We start from the raw sequence: 10,000 nt of genomic DNA on the forward strand, positions 1-10,000 counted from the left end.
ATTTCATTTACAGGAAGTCCTCCTGACGCTCTGATCTTAGAGTCTCCCTTCACCAACATCAGAGAGGAGGCCAGGAGCCACCCCTTCTCCATGGTACCTGTAGACCTGAACCAGTCCTAACTATAGACCTGAACCAGTCCTAACTATAGACCTGAACCAGTCCTAACTATAGACCTGAACCAGTCCTAACTATAGACCTGATCCAGACCTGATCCAGTCCTAACTATAGACCTGATCCAGTCCTAGCTATAGACCTGAACCAGACCTGATCCAGTCCTAACTAGACCTGATCCAGACCTGAACCAGTTCTAACTCTAGACCTGAACCAGTCCTAACTCTAGACCTGAACCAGTCCTAACTCTAGACCTGAACCAGTCCTAACTCTAGACCTGAACCAGACCTAACTATAGACCTGAACCAGACCTGATCCAGTCCTAACTATAGTCCTAACTCTAGACCTGAACCAGACCTGATCCAGTCCTAACTATAGTCCTAACTCTAGACCTGAACCAGACCTGATCCAGTCCTAACTATAGACCTGAACCAGTCCTAACTATAGACCTGAACCAGACCTGATCCAGATCTAACTCTAGACCTGATCCAGATCTAACTATAGACCTGAACCAGACCTAACTCTAGACCTGAACCAGACCTGATCCAGATCTAACTATAGACCTGATCCAGATCTAACTCTAGACCTGAACCAGTCCTAACTCTAGACCTGAACCAGTCCTAACTATAGACCTGATACTGATCTAACTATAGACCTGATCCAGATCTAACTATAGACCTGATCCAGATCTAACTATAGACCTGATCCAGACCTGATCCAGTCCTAGCTATAGTCCTAACTCTAGACCTGAACCAGACCTGATCCAGTCCTAACTATAGTCCTAACTCTAGACCTGAACCAGACCTGATCCGGATCTAACTCTAGACCTGATCCAGACCTAACTCTAGACCTGAACCAGACCTAACTCTAGACCTGAACCAGTCCTAACTCTAGACCTGAACCAGTCCTAACTCTAGACCTGAACCAGTCCTAACTCTAGACCTGAACCAGTCCTAACTCTAGACCTGAACCAGTCCTAACTATAGACCTGATCCAGATCTAACTATAGACCTGATCCAGATCTAACTATAGACCTGATCCAGACCTGAACCAGTCCTAACTATAGACCTGAACCAGTCCTAACTATAGACCTGAACCAGTCCTAGCTATAGACCTGAACCAGTCCTAACTCTAGACCTGAACCAGATCTAACTCTAGACCTGAACCAGATCTAACTCTAGACCTGAACCAGATCTAACTCTAGACCTGAACCAGTCCTAACTCTAGACCTGAACCAGTCCTAACTCTAGACCTGAACCAGTCCTAACTCTAGACCTGAACCAGTCCTAACTCTAGACCTGAACCAGTCCTAACTCTAGACCTGATCCAGATCTAACTATAGACCTGATCCAGATCTAACTATAGACCTGATCCAGACCTGATCCAGTCCTAACTATAGACCTGAACCAGATCTAACTATAGACCTGAACCAGATCTAACTATAGACCTGATCCAGATCTAACTATAGACCTGATCCAGATCTAACTATAGACCTGTTCCAGATCTAACTATAGACCTGTTCCAGATCTAACGATAGACCTGATCCAGATCTAACTATAGACCTGATCCAGACCTGATCCAGTCCTAACTCTAGACCTGATCCAGATCTAACTATAGACCTGAACCAGTCCTAACTATAGACCTGAACCAGACCTGATCCGGATCTAACTCTAGACCTGATCCAGATCTAACTCTAGACCTGAACCAGTCCTAACTCTAGACCTGAACCAGTCCTAACTCTAGACCTGAACCAGTCCTAACTCTAGACCTGAACCAGTCCTAACTCTAGACCTGATCCAGATCTAACTATAGACCTGATCCAGATCTAACTATAGACCTGATCCAGACCTGATCCAGTCCTAACTATAGACCTGAACCAGATCTAACTATAGACCTGAACCAGATCTAACTATAGACCTGATCCAGATCTAACTATAGACCTGATCCAGATCTAACTATAGACCTGTTCCAGATCTAACTATAGACCTGTTCCAGATCTAACGATAGACCTGATCCAGATCTAACTATAGACCTGATCCAGACCTGATCCAGTCCTAACTCTAGACCTGATCCAGATCTAACTATAGACCTGAACCAGTCCTAACTATAGACCTGAACCAGACCTGATCCGGATCTAACTCTAGACCTGATCCAGATCTAACTCTAGACCTGATCCAGATCTAACTATAGACCTGAACCAGACCTAACTCTAGACCTGAACCAGACCTGATCCAGTCCTAACTATAGACCTGAACCAGTCCTAACTCTAGACCTGAACCAGTCCTAACTATAGACCTGATCCAGATCTAACTATAGACCTGATCCAGATCTAACTATAGACCTGATCCAGATCTAACTATAGACCTGATCCAGACCTGATCCAGTCCTAACTATAGACCTGAACCAGTCCTAACTATAAACCTGAACCAGTCCTAGCTATAGACCTGATCCAGTCCTAACTATAGACCTGATCAGGTCATAACTATAGACCTGATCCAGTCCTAGCTATAAACCTGAACCAGTCCTAACTATAGACCTGAACCAGTTCTAACCTTAGACCTTGTTGTGTGTTCAGGTCTACAGATTCCTGCCCGGCTTTGATTGGTTCTTCCTGGACTCCATCACAGCCAACGACATCCACTTCGCCAGCGACGAGAAGTATGCTTCCTTCCTTCTGGTTTCCTTCCTTCCTTCTGGTTTCCTTCCTCATTTGTGGTTTCCTTCCTTATTTGTGGTTTCCTTCCTTCTTTTTGGTTTCCTTCCTTCTTTTTGGTTTCCTTCCTTCTGGTTTCCTTCCTTCCTTTTGGTTTCCTTTTGATTTTGGAGAGAATCATAGAAATCAGAAGAGAAAAACCCAACAACTAAAGTAGAACACATGTTCTATTAATATGTTTACATTCATATATGTATATTTACCCGTGGATATCCTCTCCTCAGTGTTTACATATATATATATATATATATATATATATATATATATATATATATATATATATATATATATATATATATATATATATATATATATATATATATATATATATATTTATATTTACCCGTGGATATCCTCTCCTCAGTGTGCACCACATCTCCTGCCCCGTGTTGATCCTCCACGCTGAGGACGACGGCGTGGTTCCTTTCCATCTGGGTAAAAAGGTAAGCGAGGTCCAGACGGGTCGGCGGTTCAAGGGCCGTGACGCAGTGATGTCACCGTTTCCTCTGCAGCTCTACAGCCAGGCGTCCCGGTCCAAGAGCCTCAGCGGCCACAAGGTGCAGTTCGTCCCCTTCGCCTCGGCTCTGGCCTACAAGCACAAGTTGATCTACAGGAGCCCCGAGCTGCCCGGCGTCCTCAGGTACTTCCTGTCTGCCCGCCGTCCTCAGGTACTTCCTGTCTGCCCGGCGTCCTCAGGTACTTCCTGTCCCTGCAGGGAAAACACAAATACTTCAGCCGAGGGGTTCTTTTATTGGGATCAACACAAACATCGAGGACCAATCGGCTGCTCTGGAGAACAGGGATCTATAAATGAATCAGTTACTCGTCGACCCAAACGTAATCAATCGATGTTTTGAAGTGAAAATCAAGTCTTTTTAATGCAAAAATGACAACCAGAGAAATTTCACAGAGTTTCCAGCCTCTAAATGTGGAGATTTTCTGTTTGATTTGAAATGAAAGTGAAGATATTTAAATGAAGATATTTAAAGGTCTTCGGACCGTTTGTCGTTGCAGTGATTTCTTCGCTCGGCAGCAGACGGACGCCTGAAGACGCTTCATTAATATTCTGGACTGAACCACAGACCCTGATTCTGCTCACTTCCTGTTTCCATTCGGAGGAGGAGGAGGAGGAGGAGGAGGAGGAGGAGGAGGAGGAGGAGGAGGAGGAGGAGGAGGAGGAGGAGGAGGAGGAGGAGGAGGAGGAGGAGGAGGAGGAGGAGGAGGAGGAGGAGGAGGAGGAGGAGGAGGAGGAGGAGGAGGAGGAGGAGGAGGCTTTCCTTTTGAAATATTTAAATCTTCTTGATTCTTTAACACGCGTGAGTTTTAATAATTGTGCTCTCAGTTTTAAGGCCTGTTACGACTTGAATTATGAATTAAAGATTTATTGTTTTATGTAACTGGTTGTTTTTTTTGGATAAGCGAAAGGAAAAATAAATGACATCATCAAAGGATAAAATATTATTCAACAGACGTGAGCAGATGCAGCATTTAATAAACTGATAATAGTTTTAGACGGTATCAAATGTAATAAAAAAATGAGTCTTAATAATTATGAAAAGCCAGAATAGTTCAAATATCTTAAGTGACTCAACAGGGTAATATTAATACAGGGTAATATTAATACAGGGTAATATTAATACAGGGTTATATTAATAAAGGATTATTTTTATCTTATTTGATCTTTAACAGCAAAGTGATTGCGGGTTTTCTTTTATTCCACCGAGTGACTCATCTCAACACGACCCATCTTTGTCTGCGTCCTGACGTCATCTCGCAGCGTCAGGCGACGCGGCTCGTATTTCCGGTTTCCGAATAAAAAACGCCTCCAAACAGAGAGAAGTTTTCCCAGCGGGGTTCCTCGTGCAGATCGAGGTGTTCCCGGGCTTCAGGTGTTCACTTTATACTTTACTACCTCTCAGATTAACTGTAGTACTTTATACTTTACTACCTCTCAGATTACCTGTAGTACTTTATACTTTACTACCTCTCAGAGTACCTGTAGTACTTTATACTTTACTACCTCTCAGAGTACCTGTAGTACTTTATGCTTTACTACCTCACAGAGTACCTGTAGTACTTTTTACTTTACTACCTCTCAGAGTACCTGTAGTACTTTATACTTTACTACCTCACAGAGTACCTGTAGTACTTTTTACTTTACTACCTCTCAGAGGTACTAGTAGTACTTTATACTACGTTTGTCTGACGGCTTTAGTTTCTTTAAAACACGGTTGGTCAGAATCCTCTGACTCCTGTTCGGATGTGTATACATCTTGTGTACTCTGTGTACTCTGCAGCATGTCCACCACTACTCAGAAGCACAGGGACTTTGTGTATACATCTTGTGTACTTTGTGTACTCTGTGTACTCTGCAGCATGTCCACCACCACTCAGAAGCACAGGGACTTTGTGTATACATCTTGTGTACTTTGTGTACTCTGTGTACTCTGCAGCATGTCCACCACCACTCAGAAGCACAGGGACTTTGTGTATACATCTTGTGTACTTTGTGTACTCTGTGTACTCTGCAGCATGTCCACCACCACTCAGAAGCACAGGGACTTCGTGGGCGAGCCGATGGGCGAGAAGTCGCTGACGGCTCTGTCGGGCATCAGGGAGATCCTGGGGGAGAAGCTGAAGCAGCAGGGCTTCGACAAGGTACAGGAACGTGTAGTAGTACACATAGTACAAGTTGAAGGACAGCGCCGCCTACAGGCCGCAGTGATCTCACAACATGAGGCTGGTTTTGAAATCCTCTCAGATGTTTTTTTATTACAAATAACTTTATTGTTGATTTATTCATTTACTCTTGTGTTTTTTACTATGTATTTCCTGTGTTTTGACCGTGTATTTCCTGTGTTTCCTGAGTCCTCAGGCCTACATGGTTCTGGGTCAGTTCCTGCTGCTGAAGAAAGACTGCGAGATGTTCGCCGAGTGGCTGAAAGACGCCAGCGGGGCGAACTCCCGTCAGGCCGGCGTCTGCACCCGGTGTCTGAAGGAGTGGTCCGACGCCTTCCTCTGAGGCCCCGCCCCGCCCCCCCCCCGCGTTGCTCCTGAAGTGCCAATAAAAGCTTTAGTTCTGAACAGCGGTGGTGCGTTCAGGGTCTCTGAAGAAGTCTGTGAAACATTAAATCACGTCTTCTTTTACCATTTGTCAGTTTTCTTTCTTTTTAGACCAAAATAAGTTTATTCAGTTTTCAAAAGAAAAAATGTGACTCACTAACCAGAAGGGAAACGACACCAACGGTGTACTGCAAGGGAAAGATGGGGTCTGATGGGTCCATTAGGGCCTGATGGGTCCACTGGGGCCTGATGGGTCCACTAGGGTCTGATGGGTCCACTGGGGTCCACTGGGGCCTGATGGGTCCACTGAGGTCTGATGGGTCCACTGGGGCCTACTGGGGTCTGATGGGTCCACTAGGGTCCATTAGGACCTGATGCGTCCACTAGGGCCTGATGCGTCCACTAGGGTCTGATGGGTCTGATGGGTCCACTAGGGTCCATTAGGGCCTGATGGGTCCACTGGGGCCTGATGGGTCCACTAGGGTCTGATGGGTCCACTGGGGTCCACTGGGGCTTGATGGGTCCACTGAGGTCTGATGGGTCCACTGGGGCCTACTGGGGTCTGATGGGTCCACTAGGGTCCATTAGGACCTGATGCGTCCACTAGGGCCTGATGCGTCCACTAGGGTCTGATGGGTCCACTGGGGTCTGATGGGTCCACTAGGGTCCATTAGGGCCTGATGGGTCCACTGGGGTCCATTAGGGCCTGATGGGTCCACTGGGGTCTGATGGGGTCTGATGGGTCCACTGGGGTCTGATGGGTCCACTGGGGTCCATTAGGGCCTGATGGGTCCACTGGGGTCCATTAGGGCCTGATGGGTCCACTGGGGTCTGATGGGGTCTGATGGGTCCACTGGGGTCTGATGGGGCCTGATGGGTCCACTGGGGCCTGATGGGTCCACTGGGGTCCACTGGGGCCTGATGGGTCCACTGGGGCCTACTGGGGTCTGATGGGTCCACTAGGGTCCATTAGGGCCTGATGCGTCCACTAGGGTCTGATGGGTCCACTGGGGCCTACTGGGGTCTGATGGGTCCACTGGGGCCTACTGGGGTCTGATGGGTCCACTGGGGCCTACTGGGGTCTGATGGGTCCACTGGGGCCTACTGGGGTCTGATGGGGCCTGATGGGTCCACTAGGGTCTGATGGGTCCACTGGGGTCTGATGGGTCCACTGGGGCTACTTGGGTCTGAATCGTCCACTAGGGTCCATTAGGGCCTGATGCGCCCACTAGGGTCTGATGGGCCCACTGGGGTCTGATGGGTCCACTAGGGTCCATTAGGGCCTGATGGGTCCACTGGGGCCTGATGGGTCCACTAGGGTCTGATGGGTCCACTAGGCTCCATTAGGGCCTGATGGCTCCATTAGGGCCTGATGGCTCCATTAGGGCCTGATGGGTCCACTGGGGTCCATTAGGGCCTGATGGGTCCACTGGGGTCCACTAGGGCCTGATGGGTCCACTAGGGCCTGATGGGTCCACTGGGGTCCATTAAGGCCTGATGGGTCCACTAGGGCCTGATGGGTCCACTGGGGTCCATTAGGGCCTGATGGGTCCACTGGGGCCTGATGGGTCCACTGGGGCCTACTGGGGTCTGATGGGTCCACTAGGGTCCATTAGGGCCTGATGCGTCCACAAGGGTCTGATGGGTCCACTAGGGTCCATTAGGGCCTGATGGGTCCACTGGGGCCTGATGGGTCCACTAGGGTCTGATGGGTCTACTAGGGTCCACTAGGGCCTGATGGGTCCACTGGGGCCTGATGGGTCCACTGGGGTCCATTAGGGCCTGATGGGTCCACTAGGGTCTGATGGGTCCACTGGGGTCCAGCTTTAGTTCTGAACAGCGGTGGTGCGTTCAGGGTCTCTGAAGAAGTCTGTGAAACATTAAATCACGTCTTCTTTTACCATTTGTCAGTTTTCTTTCTTTTTCGACCAAAATAAGTTTATTCAGTTTTCAAAAGAAAAAATGTGACTCACTAACCAGAAGGGAAACGACACCAACGGTGTACTGCAAGGGAAAGATGGGGTCTGATGGGTCCATTAGGGCCTGATGGGTCCACTGGGGCCTGATGGGTCCACTAGGGTCTGATGGGTCCACTGGGGCCTACTGGGGTCTGATGGGTCCACTAGGGTCCATTAGGACCTGATGCGTCCACTAGGGCCTGATGCGTCCACTAGGGTCTGATGGGTCCACTGGGGTCTGATGGGTCCACTAGGGTCCATTAGGGCCTGATGGGTCCACAGGGGGCCATTAGGGCCTGATGGGTCCACTGGGGTCTGATGGGGTCTGATGGGCCTGATGGGTCCACTGGGGTCCACTGGGGCTTACTGGGGTCTGATGGGTCCACTAGGGTCCATTAGGGCCTGATGCGTCCACTAGGGTCTGATGGGTCCACTAGGGTCTGATGGGTCAACTGGGGCCTACTGGGGTCTGATGGGTCCACTAGGGCCTACTGGGGTCTGATGGGTCCACTGGGGTCTGATGGGTCCACTGGGGCCTGATGGGTCCACTAGGGTCTGATGGGTCCACTGGGGCTACTTGGGTCTGAATGGTCCACTAGGGTCCATTAGGGCCTGATGCGCCCACTAGGGTCTGATGGGCCCACTGGGGTCTGATGGGTCCACTAGGGTCCATTAGGGCCTGATGGGTCCACTGGGGCCTGATGGGTCCACTAGGGTCTGATGGGTCCACTAGGCTCCATTAGGGCCTGATGGCTCCATTAGGGCCTGATGGGTCCACTGGGGTCCACTAGGGCCTGATGGGTCCACTAGGGCCTGATGGGTCCACTGGGGTCCATTAAGGCCTGATGGGTCCACTAGGGCCTGATGGGTCCACTGGGGTCCATTAGGGCCTGATGGGTCCACTGGGGCCTGATGGGTCTGATGGGTCTGATGGGTCCACTGGGGCCTGATGGGTCTGATGGGTCCACTGGGGCCTACTGGGGTCTGATGGGTCCACTAGGGTCCATTAGGGCCTGATGCGTCCACAAGGGTCTGATGGGTCCACTAGGGTCCATTAGGGCCTGATGGGTCCACTGGGGCCTGATGGGTCCACTAGGGTCTGATGGGTCTACTAGGGTCCATTAGGGCCTGATGGGTCCACTAGGGCCTGATGGGTCCACTGGGGTCCATTAGGGCCTGATGGGTCCACTAGGGTCTGATGGGTCCACTGGGGTCCATTAGGGTCTGATGGGTCCACTGGGGCCTGATGGGTCCACTAGGGCCTGTTGGGTCAATTTGGGCCTGATGGGTCCACTAGGGTCCATTAGGGCCTGATGGGTCCACTAGGGTCTGATAGGTCCACTGGGGCCTGATGGGTCCACTAGGGTCTGATGGGTCCACTAGGGTCCATTAGGGCCTGATGGGTCCACTGGGGCCTGATGGGTCCACTAGGGTCCATTAGGGCCTGATGGGTCCACTGGGGTCCATTAGGGCCTGATGGGTTTCCCCCTTCTGGTCTCACTGGTGTCTCTTACTGGTGTCTCTCACTGGTCTTACTGGTGTCTCTCACTGGTCTCACTGGTGTCTCTTACTGGTCTCACTGGTGTCTCTTACTGGTCTTACTGGTTTCCCCCTTCTGGTCTCACTGGTGTCTCTTACTGGTCTCACTGGTGTCTCTCACTGGTCTTACTGGTGTCTCTTACTGGTCTCACTGGTGTCTCTTACTGGTGTCTCTCACTGGTCTCACTGGTGTCTGATGGGTCCACTAGGGTCTGATGGGTCCACTAGGGTCCATTAGGGCCTGATGGGTCCACTGGGGCCTGATGGGTCCACTAGGGTCCACTGGGGCCTGATGGGTCCACTAGGGTCCATTAGGGCCTGATGGGTCCACTGGGGTCCATTAGGGCCTGATGGGTTTCCCCCTTCTGGTCTCACTGGTGTCTCTTACTGGTCTCACTGGTGTCTCTTACTGGTGTCTCTCACTGGTCTTACTGGTGTCTCTTACTGGTCTCACTGGTGTCTCTTACTGGTCTCACTGGTGTCTCTTACTGGTGTCTCTCACTGGTCTCACTGGTGTCTCTTACTGGTCTCACTGGTGTCTCTTACTGGTGTCTCTTACTGGTCTCACTGGTGTCTCTCACTGGTCTCACTGTCTCTTACTGGTCTCACTGGTGT

At 50.0% G+C, this 10,000-nt stretch overlaps 3 protein-coding genes across 3 annotated transcripts in view; 2 read left to right on the forward strand and 1 right to left on the reverse strand.

Moving 5' to 3' along the window:
• Positions 1-3,937, forward strand: part of LOC306746951 (lysophosphatidylserine lipase ABHD12-like) — a 9,512-nt gene extending 5,575 nt beyond the window's left edge. Inside the window, exons 10-14 of the mRNA XM_079229940.1 lie at positions 14-93; positions 2,688-2,770; positions 3,190-3,268; positions 3,338-3,465; positions 3,840-3,937. Of these exons, the coding sequence (XP_079086066.1) occupies positions 14-93; positions 2,688-2,770; positions 3,190-3,268; positions 3,338-3,465; positions 3,840-3,873 (404 nt within the window). The 3' untranslated portion in view covers positions 3,874-3,937. The remainder of the gene's footprint in view (positions 1-13; positions 94-2,687; positions 2,771-3,189; positions 3,269-3,337; positions 3,466-3,839) is intronic.
• The window catches only part of LOC306746939 (uncharacterized protein), a 387,486-nt gene that overhangs the window by 76,631 nt on the left and 300,855 nt on the right, over positions 1-10,000 (reverse strand). The window lies entirely within an intron of this gene.
• LOC306746967 (barrier-to-autointegration factor-like) lies at positions 4,646-5,955 on the forward strand. Its single transcript, XM_079229960.1, has 3 exons — positions 4,646-4,714; positions 5,357-5,483; positions 5,701-5,955. The coding sequence occupies exons 2-3, from the start codon at positions 5,358-5,360 to the stop codon at positions 5,845-5,847; spliced, it is 273 nt and encodes a 90-aa protein (XP_079086086.1). The 5' UTR covers positions 4,646-4,714; position 5,357; the 3' UTR covers positions 5,848-5,955.

This window comes from Taurulus bubalis (genome assembly GCF_910589615.1).
Source record: "Taurulus bubalis genome assembly, chromosome: 14".
Lineage (NCBI taxonomy): Eukaryota > Metazoa > Chordata > Actinopteri > Perciformes > Cottidae > Taurulus > Taurulus bubalis.